General features: G+C 39.8%; 1 protein-coding gene across 2 annotated transcripts in view; it reads left to right on the top strand.

Annotated features, from left to right (window-relative positions):
* Nucleotides 1-16,316, top strand: part of PCSK5 (proprotein convertase subtilisin/kexin type 5) — a 457,855-nt gene extending 441,539 nt beyond the window's left edge. For both annotated transcript variants that reach the window (XM_082470900.1, XM_082470899.1), the window contains 4 exons: nt 2,161-2,378; nt 7,969-8,069; nt 9,722-9,908; nt 13,281-16,316. In XM_082470900.1, the coding sequence (XP_082327026.1) occupies nt 2,161-2,378; nt 7,969-8,069; nt 9,722-9,908; nt 13,281-13,738 (964 nt within the window). In that variant the 3' untranslated portion in view covers nt 13,739-16,316. The remainder of the gene's footprint in view (nt 1-2,160; nt 2,379-7,968; nt 8,070-9,721; nt 9,909-13,280) is intronic.
* Nucleotides 16,317-19,457: the final 3,141 nt, after the last annotated feature.

Genomic DNA, 19,457 nt, shown 5'->3' with positions numbered 1-19,457 from the left:
AAAAATAAATAAATAAATATATTAAAAAAGAAAACCTATTAGGTCGGTATTGATAAGCTTTCTTCCCCAGGGTTCCTACTGATGTTTTTCATCTTAATAACAATCTATAATAACAACATTAGTAACCAATGTTTATGCTGCTTTAGAGTTTACAAAGTATCTCCACTCACAATGTGTCTTTATATTATGATTCAACAACAATCCTATGAGATTGATATTATTCCCCCCATTTTGCAGATGAGGAAACTGAGGTTCAGAGAGGTTAAGTGACTTGCCCAAGGTCACATGGCTACTAATACTTGGTGGAGCCAGGACAAAAACTCAGATCTTCTGACTTCAATATTGTGTATCCCCTCTGTGGAAAATTGTGGATTTTCACTTTTTCCTATGGTTTTCTCTTTTGAGTCATAGGTGATCTTTATCAACTATTCAGTTCATGATTGATGTTTTCGTTGGATAGCGTCAGTGTGCCAACATCCAGACAGGTTTATCTTTGGCAATGGTTCCTTTTCACTCTTCAATGTTACTTGAAAATCTTGTGTTTACCTTCAAATAATGCATTGCTTGTTATCGTGGCATTTAATGGATATGTTCAAATTGCGTTGCCCCACTTCATTAGCCCTTTGACCTTAAGCAAGTTGACTAAATTCTCTGAGCCTCAGTTTTTACATATGTAAAATACAGATAATATCTAAATCATAAGGTTTGGTGTGAGGATTAATCATAAAACTCATAATTATCAATAATATACATTAATTAGAGTGGACCTTGAATAATGTGGTTCCACTTGATCTGTGTGGTTTGCAATGCATGGCTCCATTTATATGCGGATTTTTTTCACTAAATATGTACTACACAATCTGCAGTAGGTTGAATCCAAGGATGCAGAACCACAGATATGGAGGGCCGACTATCATTATTACATTTTTTAAAAACAGTATTACGGGGCTTCCCTGGTGGCGCAGTGGTTGAGAGTCTGCCTGCCGGTGCGGGGGACACGGGTTCGAGCCCTGGTCTGGGAAGATCCCACATGCCGCGGAGCAACTAGGCCCATGAGCCACAATTGCTGAGCCTGCGCGTCTGGAGCCTGTGCTCCGCAACAAGAGAGGCTGCGATAATGAGAGGCCCGCGCACGGCGGTGAAGAGTGGCCCCCACTTGCCGCAGCTGGAGAAAGCCCTCGCACAGAAACGAAGACCCAACGCAGCCATAAATAAATAAATAAATAAACCCAAAGTTAAAAAAAAAAAAGTTGTGCCATTAAAAAAAAAAAAAAAAACAGTATTACATGCAAAAAATCTATATATTATTATATGCAAATTTTCGACTACATAGAAGGTTGAAGCCCCTAACCCCTGAGCTATTCTAGGATCAACTGTATTTATAATGTTCCTGGCACTGTTCTAACAAGCTTCTCAGTAATAACTTATTTAATTTTAGCTACTAATATTAGCCCCATATTACAGACCTGAGACACAGAGATGTTGTGTGACTTGCCTGAGGTCACACAGCACATGAGGGTTGACTCCATGCACTCCTGCTCCAAAGGGCAAACTCCTAACTGCCATGTCCTAATGTCTCATTTTTAGACTCAATGAGGTGAAATAATGTTTATGATGTCTCCAGTGTACTGTCAGGCATATAGGAGAAACTTAACAAATGGTAATTATTGTTATTATATTTAGCCTCTGAAAATCTTTTCAAAAGAGGTCACATCTATGTAAAGGTCAATATCACTCATGTCACCTTCTATTTCAAGATTTTTTTTAACTGAGAAATTAGAAAAACCACTCAGGAGTACATTTAAAATACCTCCCATTCCCATTCAATATGACTTAACACCTGAATTTTAAAGTGGCAGAGCATATAGGTATATAAAAGGCAGGGGTAGTGAACAATTATTGTGGCACTACTACTTGTGATCTATGCTAGGTCCTTTCATATGTGTCATCTAACTTAATCCCCACAAGTAACAGAGAAGGGATTGTAATGTCCAATTTACAGATAAGAAACTGAGACTCATTAGATGTATTAGTATAATTAGTTATGAATCTAATAAGTAAAGAGTCTAAAGGCACACAGCTTGTAACCATGATTTTTTCCACCACACCCAACTTTGGAGCAAGCTTAATATTGAGTCTCTGCTTCCCTCCTTGGTTCAGGTATTACGCAGAAAACTCCACGGGGCGGTGTGAGAGGTGCAGCAGGAGCTGCAAGGCCTGCAGTGGCCCGCGGCCCACTGACTGCCTGTCTTGCGATCCATTCTTCTTTCTGCTCCACTCCAAGGGACAGTGTCATCGTACCTGCCCAGAGCATTACTACGCAGAGCAAAGCACACGGACCTGTGAGAGATGCCACCCAACTTGCGACAAATGCAAAGGTGAGGGCCATCTATCATTTTGCATGTGTGAATGGAAAAATGCAAAGTGTTTTTTCCTGCTTTGTCCCTCTCTCCTTTCATCACCTTTGGAGGGTCTTCTTGCTTGCCAACCTCATAGCCAATCCTCTCCAGCAGCAGCACCCTTTGTTCTCTTTCAGCTTCTGCACATCTGCCCTCTAACCCTAATTGATCCTGCACCACACTGCTGCCTCTTCAGATCCTTCCCATCCTTCAGGGCCCAGATACAGGCATCGTCCCCTACAGCAAGTGTTTTCCACCTACTGTCTTCTTTCTCTACCTGTTGAACTTGGAATCTGCCAAGCAAAATTTATTTTCATTATTTCAACAACTACTTAAGATGTTGGCCTAAAACTGTCCCAAGCTCCATTCTTATTTTCCAGAGACCTACTTGTCTGTCCCAGAGATTCTTAAAATCAACATGTCCCAGAGTAAACACAATCTGAGTTTCCTCTGATATTCACTCTTTCTGTTAATAGACCCACTGTCCAACCAATTGCCCAGATTTGATACCTTGAAGTTATCTTCCCTTTGCCTCCTGTCCAATGCACCTACCCTCTAACAAAGGTAAACTTCAAGGTCTGTTGATTCTCTCTTCTAAACGTTTCTCTGCTCAGATCTCTTTTTCCATTCTCACTATTCTCATTCTTCATTCTCAGCATCTCTTAGCTGACTTTCTGAAATAGCACGTCACCCCAACTCTGGTCTTGCTACCCCACCCCCAGGTCACTGTGTACAGTAATGCCATAGCAATCTTTCTAAAATTCAAATTTGCTCATTTTTCTCCATAGCTTGACATAGAATGGTAATTATGGTGAATTCCTCTCACCATTTAAGAAGGAAATACCTCTTACAATGTTTTTATTCTTAAAATTTATTAGATTAATATTGATACCTGGTAGGGTACATTCCTGTTATCCTTTTCAAAATTGTCTTGGCTATTCCTAGCTCTCTTTCCAAGTAAATTTTATTATTTTCCAAGTAAATTTTATCACATTTCATTTTTAAAAAATCCCTTGGATATTAATTGACATTGCATTAAAACTCATCTTTATGATCCTGAGTCATCACATTTATGAACATGGTATATCTCTCCAATCTATGCATTCATTTTTTTTTTCCTTGATAAACTTTCAATAAATGTGTTCTGTTTTTGAAAAGTGATTAAATTCTTTCCCTGGTCAGTCCTTTTAGCTTATGGTCTCAACTCTCCTTCCATGTACTTCAGAACCTAGAACCACCCAGAACCACTCAGCAGCCACCAAATAGGTGATGCTCTTTCATGCCTCCATGATTATTGTCCATGCATTTCCTTTTCCTGGAGAACAACACTCTATTAACTCTCAACTTAAAGACCCAGTTTGAATATCATCTTCTCTGTGAAGCTTTTCTTAGTCTTCCCAGAAATCTTCTTCCTTCTTCCTGATTCTATAATACACTGTTTTATCATAGCTATTTTTATTCAATACATTACATTTTAATTAAATGTCCAGCTCTCTTGCTGATTGTGAGACCCTCAAAGCAAGAATTGGACCACATTCATTTTCTCAATAAAGACTTTAAAAAATGGTCCACACCAAAAAAATCTTTAAAAAAATAAAAAAATAAAAATTCAGTCCACCTATTATTTTAGTTTTTTAACTTAAATGACTTATTTTTAAGATTTCTAATGGTTTGTTTTTCATATCCATCTATTTTTGTTTCATATCTTCCTGTTTGTGCTTCAATTTTTTTTTTGAGAGGATATTTTTGTCTTCATTTACTTTTTAAGCATCTTAAATATGCTAATTTTTAAGTTTGTCAAACTTTTCTATGAAATTAATATTATCTGAAGTAAATTCATGTTAATTCTTGATTGTGTTTATCTTCTTTTTTAGCATTCTTTTTTCTACATGCTTTGAAATTTTGGTCTTGAGCTCATTTTGAATGGAAGACTTTGCTTTTGGTTTTCACTCCCTTTCTCTCTCCCTTCGTCCTTACTCCTCACAGTCTGGTACTTTTTCAGCTCATGCTACCCCATGTCCCACCCTGAAACTGAGTATAGGAACATGATGTTCCAATATTCCTGGAGGTGATACTGATGTCACTGCAGATCTCATCAGCAATCCAGCTGGCAGCCCAGGAGAGTTCCTGGTCAACAGGTGATGTCTATGAGGGCAGAGAGTCCCACCCTGACTCCTGTTTTAAGCTCTAAACCTGGATTTTAGTGCAGGTCTTATATGAAACACTTTTAGTTCCTATTATGGTAGAAAAGTTGAACTCACAGCCACGATTGCCTACATTTAGGCCCAGAGCCAGGCAGGTGGGTGGCTTGAATCTGATTGCTATTTTGCATTTATATTCCCTTTCTGGTCCAGAGAGATTTCATCTTACTTTTGAGCCGAACTATCTCTTTTTTTGGTTCTCTCTGTTTATATTTATTCTCTCATTTCAGTGTGTTTGGAATGAAGGGGTTATGTCAGAACCTGAATTCATATGATTTTTTTATGTATACAGGAAATCTCTGTACCTCTCTCTCTCTCAATTTTGTTGCAAACCAAAAAAAGCTCCAAAAGTAAATAAAGTCTTAAAAAAAAAATAAAGCTCATCAACACAGTCTCCCTGAGATTGTATTCCAGGGATGATTGGGCATATCTGGGTGAATCTTAAAGCCATCCTGAGTGTTTGTGCCTCCCCCTCCTGTATTTGACTTGAACCCCAAATGTTCCTGGTTAATGATTTCTATCTTTGTTGTTCATTTCTTCTGTCATCCTTTCTTCACCTACCACACATGTCCTTTGCTGGTTAGTGAATCTTTGTGCTGCCTTCTGATTTTGCAATATATAGATTACAAAATCTGGGAACAGGTTTTCTCCTGGGTTATAAACTGGGTGAAAAAATAAAGGATGAGTCCCTTCCTTCTTAAAATATTAGCTGTCATACTAAGAAATGAGGATGCATGAAGGATACAGGGAAAATTTCCCAACCTAAGTAAGTAATTTACCAACTAGATTGTATTTCCTTCACATTTGACTGCCCAATAATATTAGGGTGTTAAAAAATACTTAAAAGAACTAAGGGGGTCAGTCTATTTATCTCTTGTAAAAATAAAATACAGTGTGTGTGTGTGGAAAAAAAAAAAGAACTAAGGGGGTTGGGGGAGGGAAGCATACTAATGACCAACATGTATCTTTTATGCAGCTGGTTCCTTCATAATTAGCTCATTCCTTGCCTTCACACATTTAACTTTTTATTTATCGTTCACACAAAATAGTATTAAATAAAAATCCAGGCTGGTTAACCAAAGCCTCCTAACTCTCCCGAGCTGCCTCTCTCTTCCGGTGTGGAATGACACCATGGACAGACCCCAGGGGTGGCTCTGCATGGCTGAATTCATCCCGTGGGGGTCATTCTAAGGGAGAGCAGATGGTGAGCTGCTCCGAATTTTATGGAAAAGCCAAAGCTGTCTTTATAGGTGCCAAGTTTCCTGCAGATCCTTGGAAGCAATGATAAATGTAAGATGTTAAACTTGAAAAAAAAAAAAAGAAAACATTCTGGAAATTAGCCAACTACCTTTTGCAAAAGACACAGAGTACCCTAAGTATGCAGATTTTGCAATAAATCAATGTAGGCGATGTAAATGGAGTCCTGATTTGTCACCCAGAGGTGGCTTGTAGTGCCTTTGGGGATTGCCCAGGATCTAGGCCAAATTGCTGCTGGCCTTCTGGAAAATGTAACCAAACTTAAGACACAAATTTTGTGACCTAACCTTTTTACTCCCTTTTGTTTCTCTCTTCTAATTTTTCCTACCTTTAATTTCTCTTCATAAAGAAAAAAAATCCCACACTTCTATATTTTAAAATCGGAGTAAGACATTTAAGCTGTATTTCAGAAAACTGCAGGGAGAAAAGGAAAGAAGTAGGGGAAGATTGATTCTTTCTTCAGAGACCAAAATTGTGTTCCAGAACATGTAGGAAATTCTGTATGAAGTTGGACGTAAGATAAAAAATAGAATGGCTTTGAATTTATACCACTATAGGCAGCCCCCAATCTAAGAAGAAGTTGGGTAATAAAGGTTTATTATCTGAGCTGTTGTTCAGAACTCAGAATTCATTCTTCCATAGAAACATTATAAATGATTGAGCTCACAGATCAGACATGAAAAGTGGATTTAAATCCAGAGTGAATGTAAGAACAGGACTCACGGTTCTAGTTCAACTTCAACTAACCACACTTTACAATATTTTTCTGATGAAAAGGCCTATATATCAAGTTCCAACTCACAATATCAGGCACATTCCATGCCCCCTCTACCTCCCTGTTCCTACCTCTCTGTCTAACTCAGTGAACTAGAGCTCAGGTCTCCTGTCCCCAAACTCTCTCCAGAAGTTATCCCTTGATACCTGCATAGAAAGAAATACTTGGGTCATTCTTGGGGTCTCTGAATTAGGAGAGAAGGGTATTACCTCCACAGGAAACAGTCTGTCTGTTCAGACCTCCTCTACTTGGTTCATGTATGAAGGCAGATAGTATGATCAAAGAGCACTGCACTGTCAGTCAACAAACCTGAATTTGACTCTTGAGACAACCATTCCCTATGAAACCTTGAATGAGTGACTTCACATGTCTGGGCATTTGTTTACATTTATTTAAAAATTAAATAAATAGGATGTCAAATTTCTGAGAAGAGAGTTTACAGCTTTCAAGAGAATTTCAAAGGACTCTATCATGACAATCCCCCAAATTAAGAACTACTGGACAGGGCTTCCCTGGTGGCGCAGTGGTTAAGAATCTGCCTGCCAATGCAGGGGACACGGGTTTGAGCCCTGGTCCGGGAAGTTCCCACATGCTGCGGAGCAACTAAGCCCGTGCGCCACAACTACTGAGCTTGCACTCCATAGCCCGCGAGCCACAACTACTGAACCCGCGTGCCACAACTACTGAAGCCCGTGCGCCTAGAGCCCATGCTCCGCAACAAGAGAAGCCACCGCAATGAGGAGCCCACGCACCGCAAGAAAGAGTAGCCCCCGCTCACTACAACTAGAGAAAACCTGCACGCAGCAACGAAGACCCAACACAGCCAATAAATAAATAAATAAATAAATAAGAACTACTGGACAAAATGATCTGGTAAATTCTTTTAGCCCTAGCATTTTAAATTCCAAGTCTGGTGTTGTTTCTCAACTAGGAACTGCCCATTCATGATTTACTCATGGAGTTTTGGGACCCTCCAAATCATCCTCATCCTCTCTACTAGTTAAACAATAAGCAGAATGATAAATAAAGCTTTCACAAACTTTCTACATGATTTCTCATTCTCTGAAAATCCTTCCTTTTGCTGTAATAAAAAATCTGTCATCTCCAAACCCTTATTTCCAAATTGAGAGTTTACATTGATTAGACTAATTGGATAATTTCTAGGTCTTTACTTGGTATCTCATAGACTTTTTTTCTTTTTTTCCATATCCTCAATCAATTCACCCTTCTACTTCAATTTACTTGACATGTTCCTTGCTCCTAAGTGTTTTGGATCCAAGACAGAGATTGAAATCTAAGGTCAGTTTCATAACTTAGAATCATTTTTTCCTTTCAGGAAAAGGAGCATTGACTTGCTTATCCTGTGTGTGGAGTTACCACCTGGCGGGAGGAATCTGCGTCTCTGACTGTCTCGTGGGAGAGTACAGAGTGGGAGAGGTACTGAGCTGGGCGTGGTGTGCCTGCCACCATTTCTACAGAGGGACATGAGCTAGTTTCTGCACGTCATTTTGGGCAAAGTCAAAAAAGTCATAAAATCCCTACACTCACTATAGTTCAGGTTTAATATTTTTAAATCTACCATTGCACTGTGGAATAATGGTGCTACCCACCTGTAGCCTTAATTTCAATCAAAAGAACTGAGAAGACCTGAGGTAAATAATGGAGAAGTTATTTAATGAGGACTGCAATATATTGCTCATGACCTTAGAAGTTTCGGGTCTACATGGGAATATTATGTCAGAAATAAGAAATACCTTCTCTCCTCCCCCTCTGCTGGCTAACCTGAAACGTCTGAATAATGTCAGAACTACATAACCAATGTTGGTCCTTCATCTCCTCCACCCCTTCGAATATATTAAGAGAGGTATATTTCGTTTCCTGGCCTAGAAACTATGGATTTTGAGTCCACTAACATCTTGATTGTGTTTCCAAACTTTAGAAATTAAGTAAATCTCTCCATGGTAAAACTCACAAGTCCCAGCATATTCACATATGCCATTCTCTTTAAATTCTCACAAGAGCCCTCATTACACTTTGGAGAAACTGAGAATCCAAGAGGTTAAATACAGTAATTTGATAAAGATCATGCGAATAGTAAGGAACAAAGTTGGGATTAAACACAGGGGTTCTGACTCCTAATCCAGGATTTGATGAGATCTCAGCTGAGAAAACACCTTATCAGCACCTGAAACTTGCCAAGGTGCTCAACAACGGCAATTTCCATTCCTTCTTTTTCTATTGTACCAGCCTTCCAAAGTGCAGAAGTGAAATAGGAAGGTATCTTCCCTCATCTATGTTTTCAGCACCAGTGAAATGGAGCAACTTGTTGGGAAGGAAGCCACTTTCTCATCTCTCAACAATCTTCCCACTGAGATTTCACTGTTTTAGCTAACAGTCACAATTTATATTATTCTGGGGCAGAGACACGAGAATCTAATAATCACAGAGGCAGAGCAGGTCATGTAAATGAGTGAAGAGCGTTGGGTCAAAGAAAACCCTAGTGCAAACTTGACCATAGGTGGAATCTGACGTTTCACCTGTGTGTTGGTGACCTCAGAACAAGGGCTGGGGATTGTATCAAATAGGAGAGCACAAAAAGGGGGCCACCGCCACTCAGCTCTGTCTGTGATGTGGGAGTGGTGAATTCAGTGTTGATAAATCTTCCAGTTTTTAAAGAGAAACTCAGAACTGATTTACATGTGAAATATCCCAATTTTGAAATGTAGGCAATGAATTCAAATTTTTTTAAACTGAGAAGGCCAGTTGAGTACAGACCAGACAAAACTTGTCCTTGACCAGGTACAGCACATGGCTGTCAGTTTGTAACCTGAGCTATTCTAGAAGCTTGTTCTCTCACTATGATTACCAGCAGATCTCAGAGGAAAGGCTCAGCAACGGTTCCATCCACGTGCAAATAGCTGGTTCTGTCTTTCATCCAGAACAGTAAAAACGGACCCAGAACAAATCACCTTTCTGCTATCCCCAACTTGCCTCCTTCCCTTACCCATAGGAGAGGCAACCTCCATTTGGGAACTCCAGTGCCTTGTTAATTTCTCCACACGCCAAAGGAATCTGATTGTTCTTAACAGGGGGAGAAATTTAACTGTGAAAAATGCCATGAGAGCTGCATAGAATGCAAAGGACCTGGCACCAAGAACTGTACTGTGTGTCCTGCCAACCTGGTGCTGCACATGGATGACAGCCGCTGCCTGCACTGCTGCAACACCTCCGATCCCACCGATGTCCAGGAGTGCTGTGACTGCCATGACACCACAGGTGAGGGGAGAGGGAGAGCAGCCTGCGGAGCCAGAGGAAGCGCATGTCCTCAGGATGCTGATGGGAGCATGGGGGAGAGAGGGATGGGAAGTTTCAGAGGATCAATAGAGCAACCTTTATTTAATGATTCTTTTTTTAATTTATTTTTTTAATTGAAGTATAGTGGAATTACAATGTTGTGTTAGTTTCTGCTGTACAGCAAAGTGATTCAGTTATGCACATATATACATATTCTTTTTCATATTCTTTTCCATTATGGTTTATTACAGGATAGAGCAACCTTTTTATTGAGTGCCTGCTATGTGCCCACTGTACCTGAAACGTTCTGTCCATCATCTCATATAAGTTGATATTATTAATCCCATTTTACAGATGAGGAGACTCTGGCTCAAAGGGTTTGATTAGCATGCCCACGTCCATACCAATGTTAACAGACGCATCTGGAATCAGAATATGGGTCATTTGGACTCAAAGCCAGCATTCTCTCCACTGCTGTCCTGCCTCCCAGATTCAAGCTCAAGCGAGTCTAGAGTTTCATCTTTATAAATTTACTTTATTCCTTTTTAAAAAAATCTTCCCTCCTGGGAAAAAAGGAAAAGAGTTGTCTATCAAGGAAGCTGATGCCAATATTATCTTGATTCCGTCAAAAAATCATCCTGCGGAAGGCAGCCCAAATCCAGGGCTCCCATTAGAGACTTAAGGCATTTTAGAAATGAACTTTCATTGAAGGCTAAGAGGACACAAAACCCCTTTTACCAATTCCAAGTCCCCCAACTGTCTCCCACCCCCAATCCATTCATACGGGTACTTGGTTCTCATTGGCCACAAGCTTAGAAAGATCCCCAATGGAGTGATTTCTTCTAAAAAGAAAAAGATAAATTCTTAAAACCTATTCTCTAGTGTAAAAGCAGATCATTTCCTTGGAGTTCAGCTACATCATGGCCTGACAAAAAGAGACATTATATTTATGGGAGCCTGTCCATTTTTAAGAAAAGTATATCCCAGACCCATAACTGCTACTAGTCTTTTCTGTTTTATTTTTGATCAGCCTTTTCAACTAATTTTTAAATACCATCGTTCCAAAAACGAATTGTTTCCTTCTTTCAGCTTTCCCACCCCCATTAGCAGCTGGTTTCCCCAGCTCTTCATACACATTCACCTTCAGGGTCTGATTGCCTAATATCCATGCTGTGTCAGCTAAGAATAACAACCTTCATTACATTGATGGCTTTAAATGAAACCAGAAGTGTGTACATGTTGGGTGCAGAGTTTCTGCAAGCCTTTTCCAACTAAGAACTATTTAGTCAGCTCTCCTGGGCTTTCTGTGGCTCGTGAAGATCTACCTGGGGCAACTCTGCCGAAGACCAAATACTCTTGATTACCTGCTCGTTCGTTACTAAGACACTCTGATCCTTCAAAGAACCCATATCACAGAGGCTGACTCTGACTCTGCGGACCTAAGACTAGAGAGCAGTAAGACATAATTGCATATGGCACCCTGGTAATTGAAACAACCTCGAAAAGTCTTTTATTGATTCTCCTGCCTCAGGCAGTATTTATCGCAAAGTACCACACACGGGGTTGCTTATCCTTCCCTCTGATGCTTTAATATTTCCTCCAGGGAAAAATTCTGTGCTGATATGTTAATGACAAAAGTAGTAATGACGGTGCTGTTACTTTAGGAGGTGAAATTCTGCTTGATGGGCAAAATCCCATGAGGATGAAAGTTAGGATAAAATAGAAAACTTGTTTATCACTAGCAAAAAGAGAAAGAAAACACATAGTGATGAATCAGACCTAATTGGCCAATATATAATAAAAGAAAATAATTAACCCTAAAATAATTGGCAACAGTATTATATCCATTAAGCTAGTGTATATCATGTACACAGAATCTCATAAAACATCCTGGGGGCAGACCTAGGTGGTTCAAAAATATTTATGGAAAACATACTGTGTATTTCAACTTGTACATCCAACAAGGCCTGCTAGTTTTTCCTCTGGTTCTTTCATACTCTCTTTCACACTCCCATTTGGTGGGTTATAGAAAAAAAAAAAAAAAATTAGGTAACTTACCCAAATTATACCACCTGAATAAATGAGTGAAAAGTACAAAAAATGAGCTCATCACTGAATTATGACACTCTTTTGGTTACTCCATATTTTCAATTAAGGCATCAAAACAAATGTTGGTGGATGACAGGGGGGCAGAGCTCTCAACTTCAGAAATCTTAGTTATGATAGAAGAAATCCCCTATCACTCAATTTGGTAGTCAGAATTTAAAGATGGTACTTTTCATGCTGCCAAATTAGGTCCACAGAAAGCCAAGAAGTCAAAAAACCTTTGTCAGTGTTTTGCCCTAATGTCTCCAGACTGTAGCATGAAGCAAGGATTCCTGGGTTCGAGTTCTGCTTGCTCCATAAACAAGTTCTTACCTGTGACAATGTGACAATTCACTTTCTCGCTGTGGGTCTCAGTTTCCTCAACTATCAAACAACAGATTGACCTGTGATTTCTATGGCCCCACACAGCGATGAATCAATTGCTTTATAAATAATCTGTTCCTATCTTTGAATTGTGGGATAATCCTGTTGAATCAGGTTTAAAGGTAGCTGGGGAAAAGACTCAGTCTTAGAAAAAGTCAGAGTTGAAACAGAAATAGAGCATGTAGCAATAACTGAAGCCTGGCCCAAGATGGAACATTTTTCTCAGGAAGGAAGTAGAAGAATCGATTTGGTAAGGTTGGACACTTGGTGACTCACCCATGAGGTATGGGTATGAGGGGGCTCCCTTTGGATCTCGAACTGACTTTCTCCCTAGAAGAGTTTGTTGGTATCATCTGGGATAGACTGAAACTCTCATGGGAGTAGACACGGAGCAATTCTGTAGAGGGGTGTGCTCTCGAAGAAAATCGAAGACAGTGGTTCTACCATTTTAGATTCAAAAGATAAAGGTGGGGCTTCCCTGGTGGCGCAGTGGTTGAGAATCTGCCTGCCAATGCAGGGGACGCGGGTTCGAGCCCTGGTCTGGGAAGATCCCACATGCCGCGGAGCAACTAAGCCCGTGAGCCACAACTACTGAGCCTGCGCGTCTGGAGCCTGTGCTCCGCAACAAGAGAGGCCGCGATAGTGAGAGGCCCGTGCACCGCGATGAAGAGTGGCCCCCGCTTGCCACAACTAGAGAAAGCCCTAGCACAGAAACAAAGACCCAACACAGCCAAAAATAAATAAGTAAATAAATAAATAAAAATTAAAAAAAAAAAAAAAAGATAAAGGTGAAGCTCTTTACCTCAGAAACTAATTTTCTCCATTCCCTTTCTTCTCTGCCACCCTTCCCCTCTGCCCTCTTCCTTTGGGGTCATCTTCCAACAGATGAGTGTATCCTTCGAGCAAGTGAGGTTGAACCTGCAGGTGAGCCTTCCAAGACAGCCCTGTTCATCACCTCCTCCGTTATGCTGGTGTTTCTGCTCGGGGCAGCTGTGATCGTCTGGAGGAAATCTCGGGGCAGAGTCAGGCCCACAGAAAAGGCCGGCTATGCAAAGCTGGCTGACCCTAGCAAGTCTTACTCCTCCTATAAGGGCAGTCATCGCGAGAGCACCAGCTTTGCAGAGGATCAGGTGATTGAGTACAGGGACCGCGACGATGATGAGGATGATGAGGATGACATTGTCTACATGGGCCAAGATGGCACCGTCTACCGGAAGTTTAAGTACGGGCTGCTGGATGACGATGATGAAGATGAACTGGAATACGATGACGAGAGCTACTCCTACCAGCAAACAGAGGTCACCTCCGCCGCGAGCCCATTCTACTCACAGGCACGCGTGTGAGCATTACCGTGTTGGATTTTATCCCGACACACCAGGGTGACGTGAGGGTGTCTGTGTTTGTCTTTTTAACCACGAGTCCAACTAGAGTATGTAAGAATGCTGAAATATTTTGTTCTTCTCTTGGATGGCTAAACTCCATTAACCATAATAGTTCAACCATAATTGAGGAACAAGGATAAAATTCAGAATGATTTTCCTCAAAACAATATGTCAAGACGCAAAACACAGGATGTAAAAAAAGTGAGATCTGTGCAAACTGTTTTATGTGATTACAAAAAAAAAAAAAGGAAATGAACCTATAGAGATTCTGTTTCTCAGCTGTATTGTGGAGATATCTGCTGCCTTCTTGATTTCTGATATTTCTGTAAATGATTTTGGGGGATGGGGAGACAAAAGAATTGTTTGTCTTAGGGGATTTTTCTCCCCTTTTAGTTCTCTTTGGGGGGAGATTTGTTCTATAAGGGGCAACTAAAGAAGGTTCTCCTCCTCATGTCATTTATACCAATTATTCCAGATCACCCCTGAGCAGAAGAGGCCACCTCTCTTGAGGCTGGTCATGACCTATTTATAGACATGAGGAAAGACACAGGAAGTAGCGTCATAGGCAAGGAATCAGGCCGTGGTTCCTTTGCAGTAATCTCTAGTCATGATGAGTCTAGAGCAAGCTCAGCCAGGAGATAGGCAGGAGCATCCCAGGAGGAAAGAAATCACTAAGTTTCCAAGAATGTCAGCCTTACACCCTCATGATTTTTCTAAGAGAATTTCTGATTGGAAACATCAGCTAAAATATCAAGTAATAAAAGAAAAATGTCAATGTTAACCTAACATAAAAAGAGGTAAAATGATAAAAACTTCAGACACTCTTAAAAAAAGACTTTAGCTACTTAATTAAAGAGCTTTTATCAACAGCCCATCACAGAACTGTGGACTCTCCATAGAAAAAGTTAGGATGAAATTCCCAACATCCTGCTCACCAGCTTAATCCGGCTGCTGACCAGCCTTCCAACACTCTTCATCTCTGTGATCTTTGTTTCTAGACATCCTAGGCATCCCTTTTTCCACCCTCCTGTCAAGTACACTCTTGGATTTGTGCACCCGGGACAGTTTTTCTGCAGGCAATACAAAGAAGGGCTCTTGCTAAGTGAAATTATATAAGCAGGGTTTTGTGGATTTCCTTGTAAAAACAGAAGTGATAGGCAGCCCTGGGAGTGGACCACCAGAAAGTGACATTTTCAGATAATGATGATAATCACACACACACACACAAATGTACTGCACACTATGTACCAGGTACCGAGCTAAATAATTCCTTTAAAAAACTCACCCCACTTAATACCACTGTAACTTCATGAGGTTGGTACCATTATTACTCTTTTTTTTAAAATAGGAAACCCAAGGCTTACAAGATGTTAACTAACTAGCCCAAGGTCACAGAAAGCTAATCAAGATTCAAGAAAAAAGGATGACTCTAAAGTGTGTGTTCTTAATAACTATTCTCCACTGACACAAAGTGGAAAGAGAAGCATCCTAAATCTAATAAAGGCATGTCTATTATTTTATGATATGGCAACTCTATTATCTTTCCTGAATGTGTGCATTTTCTTTTCTTTTTTTAAAAAACACTGACATAGGAAATCTTTGTAAAGAAGTCTTCAGTTTACTGAAGTCCTCAGTGTTTCTTTAGGGGAAAGCTCTTAAAACAAAGTTGGCGAACTTTCTCTGGAAAGAGCCAGATAGTAAATACTTTTAGGCTTTGCACAACTATCAACTCTGCCATTGTGGCCTGAATGCAGCCAATCCACAACAAATGGGTGGGCTGTGCTCCAAGAAAACTTTATTTATGGACACTGAAATTTGGATTTAAGATAATTTTCACATATCATAAAATATTCTTCTTCTTTCAATTTTTTTCCTTCAATCGCTTAAAAATGTAAAAACCATTCTTGGCTCAAGGCAGTACAGAAACAGGTGATGGTTCAGATTTGGCCAAGAGACTGTAATTTGCTGACCTTGTCTTAAAAAAAAAAAATTCTTAAGAGACCATGTGTATCACACATACATATGATATGCTTCCAAAAATTTTGATCATTTAAAATCACCTCTTCAAAATCTATTTGAAGCCTTTATGGTTCCCTTTTCAATTCTTAGAAACAAATAAAAGTACATGTAAGATACCCATCTTATCAATGGAAGAATTCCTCATCTTTTGTTGTGTAATTGGAGTGTAGCTTATGGAAATAAGTAATTTTGTTTATACTGTGTTGTTATCTTCCCTGATAATTCTAAAGCTCTGATAGACTGAGTTTGACATTTCTTTGTGTAGCCTGGAAATCGTTTTCCAAGAAAAATCTGTGTTTATGATACACAGTTAAAGATTAAATGAGGTCAAGATGACCTTGAATACTAAGAAAAATTGTGTTGTTACTCTATGTAATCCTGAAAAGAAGGCTCATGCTGTATATGGGTAGTTTGACATCTTTCCTTCTTTGTTCTTAGTTAGACCACTTTATTCGCAGACTTCTTCTGAATATTCTGCTAACAACTGCCTAAATAGATAAATATGTGGTTGGAAAACAAAGTCACTTTTTGGTTTTCTGTTTGCGAACAACTTGGAAACATTGAGAATCCTTGCAGACTGGAAATACACCAAGAGGCTGGGCAGGAGCTTGGAAGGCTCTAGTTCATAGAAAGTAATTTTAAAATTGATAACTGGGACTTCCCTGGCAGCCCAGTGGTTAAGACTTCGCCTTCCAATGTAGGAGGTGCAGGTTCAATCCCTGGTCGGGGAGCTAAGATCCCATATGCCTCGGGGCCAAAAAACCAAAACATAAAGCAGAAGCAATATTGTAACAAATTCAATAAAGACTTTAAAAATAGTCCACATCAAAAAAAAAAATTGAAAATAAAATTAAATCAAGACCAGACAATGCCATAGGGACTTGCTTATTGATGAACTACTTCTGAGCACTTTTTATGTGATTAGTATTATGCTTTACCAAGAATACGAAGCAATAAAAGAATGTTTTTTTTTCCCCTCCTTTTTATCTTTCTACCTCCAATGACTAAGCTAGTCATATCAATTACAAACTTTCTTCTTAAAAATCAATCCAATCGTTTATCAGCCCCATCATCACTGGCTCAACTGGGCCATTAGTCTCTCTCATCTGGATCTTCACTACTTCCTCCTGACTCATTGCTAAGCTTCAGTCTCTTTCTCCCAATTTATCTACCTTGCTATCATAGGCCATTTCTAAGGTCTATCGGATCATCACATTCAGGGCTCCCCATCACCTACATTGATTACAACATTCAAAATTTTGCAAGATATGGCCACTGCCTTTGTCTCCAATCTTACTATGCACCAATTCCTGACCCCTCCTCATTTCCCAGCTTCTCCACTTATACTCAACAGTACTGAATTGCTTCTAAGTTCTCCAGGATAATATCTTGTTATCTCATGTCCTTGGGCATACATTGTTCACTCTCCTTGGAATATTTTCCCCTACTCTCAACTTGACCTGGAAAATTTCTTACCATTCTTTAAAATCATGTTCCCTCATAACCTCTCCTGGGAGGTCTTCCCTGACCTTGAAGAAGGTTAATCACTTTCTCACCTCTCTGCTACCTAGATACTATGCCCGTATAGCTTTTCACATCACACTGTTGTCACTGTTTGATTATACATCTATTTTCACTAAGAGACTGGGTACTTCTTGAGGCAGTTACCATTTCCTTTCCAGAACCTACCACAGTGCCCAGCACTAGGTAAATAATCAAGAAATATTGATGGAATTGAATGTTAAGAAGACAGGACTCACAAATATGAAGTAATTAGACAATGATACAGACCATATGTTGTATTATGCAGTCCATTCCTATTCGGTCTTGAATATAAATGATAAGGGGGTGAGGTGCAGGTGATGGTGTCAGTTAAATATGAGAAGTATGAGATAACCACAAATTAGAGCATGTTAGGGGTGGCTTCATGGGAAAAGGACTCATGCTTGGACTTGATTTGAAAAAGAAAAGAGGATGTAGAAGGTATCCCTCAAGGAAGGTGCTGGAGTTAACAAGTTGTTAACTTGATAACTGTAATAATATTAACTCACTAAGTGTGTATTAAGAATTTTCCACATCCCAGGCACTGTTTTGGAAACAACAGCGAGTGGAATCAATCAGATCTTGGGCCTTAAGGAACTTGCAGTCTAGTTGGGGAGAAAAAAACAATGACAACTCAACTACCATTTTCGATGCCTTCTACGTGCCAGCCACAGTCTTAGGCCCTTTTCTCATATGACGTCATTTAATCCTTACTACACAAATGCAGTAGAATAAGACCGTGATCCCTCTTTACAAATGAGGAAATGGAGGCTCGGGGAGGACACTCAAAGTGCCATCGGTCAGGGTGTGAGGGGTCCAACTGGGATGTGAATCTAGGACTTTAGTCCATCTTCCTTGTGCTCTACCACCCTGCTTCTAAGCTTAAAAAAAAGAGCCTGGCCTTTGTCAGTAATCCCTGGATCTCATTTGGAGATTCGTTTTCGCTGTATGGAATTTGCTATAATGAATCATCAGAAGGTGATGCCAAGGAAGCACCTATGGGATCCTGCAGTTCGGGTGCATAATCTCACCTAGAGGCATAGTGTTGAGGGGCAATGAGGAAAGAAAGAATTTTAGGTAATTGTGCACATTAACTGTAGATAAGCCAACCTATTAAAAAGGATTCATGGGGCTTCCCTGGTGGCACAGTGGTTGAGAATCTGCCTGCCAATGCAGGGGACACGGGTTCGAGCCCTGGTCTGGGAAGATCCCATATGCCGCGGAGCAACTGGGCCCGTGAGCCACAACTACTGAGCCTGAGCGTCTGGAGCCTCTGCTCCGCAACAAGAGAGGCCGCGATAGTGAGAGGCCCGCACACCGCGATGAAGAGTGGCCCCCACTCGCCACAACTGGAGAAAACCCTCACACAGAAACGAAGACCCAACACAGCCAAAAATAAAAATAATAAATAAATAATAAATAAAAAATTAAAAAAAAAAGGATTCATGAGAAAATAAAGTTTAAAAAGATAAAAAGTATTCATGAGATTCTACCATATAAAAGAAAAAAATTTTAAGAAGTTAAGAATTTCCAAATATGGAATCAGAAGTAGCATCAAATGGGGATAGAAGACTGCTATTTAGTAAAACTGAAGATACAGACTTTAGGTGCTTAATACATACATTTAACATTGGAATAGAGCTTTCAAGATCTGTTCAGAGTTAAGGAGGTCTACTTCAGAGCTCGTGAAAAAAGAAACTGCTCAGTGTAACACCCAACTGAAGAATTAAGTTCAGATGCCAGCAGAGTAGCCTGCATTTTATACTGAAATGTAAGAACTGTAAATAGATTGTGTTTCAAAAAGAAATATATGAATTCTATCAATGCATGCTTGGCACAGACTTTAGATGTAACTGATCACCACACATCAACAATATCTGATAATGAATAAATGAGATCATAATTTGAACATGTCTTTAGGGTTTCACTTTTAAAACCACCCATGTCTACCTTGCACTGCTCTCAAACATAAGCAAAAAAAAAAAAAAGTCATAAAGTGAAGAAAGATATGAGGAATGAAGTCTGTTTATTCACTTCTGTGGCCCTAGTGACCAACACACTACATGGTACAAAGGCCATTCATTTATTTACAGGAACAAAAATCATTGCATGTGGGTGT

This window comes from Balaenoptera physalus, assembly GCF_965194825.1.
Source record: "Balaenoptera physalus genome assembly, chromosome: 7".
Classification (NCBI taxonomy): Eukaryota; Metazoa; Chordata; class Mammalia; order Artiodactyla; family Balaenopteridae; genus Balaenoptera; species Balaenoptera physalus.
The sequence above is the reverse complement of the archived record's forward strand: the minus strand, read 5'-3'. Positions and strand labels throughout refer to the sequence as shown.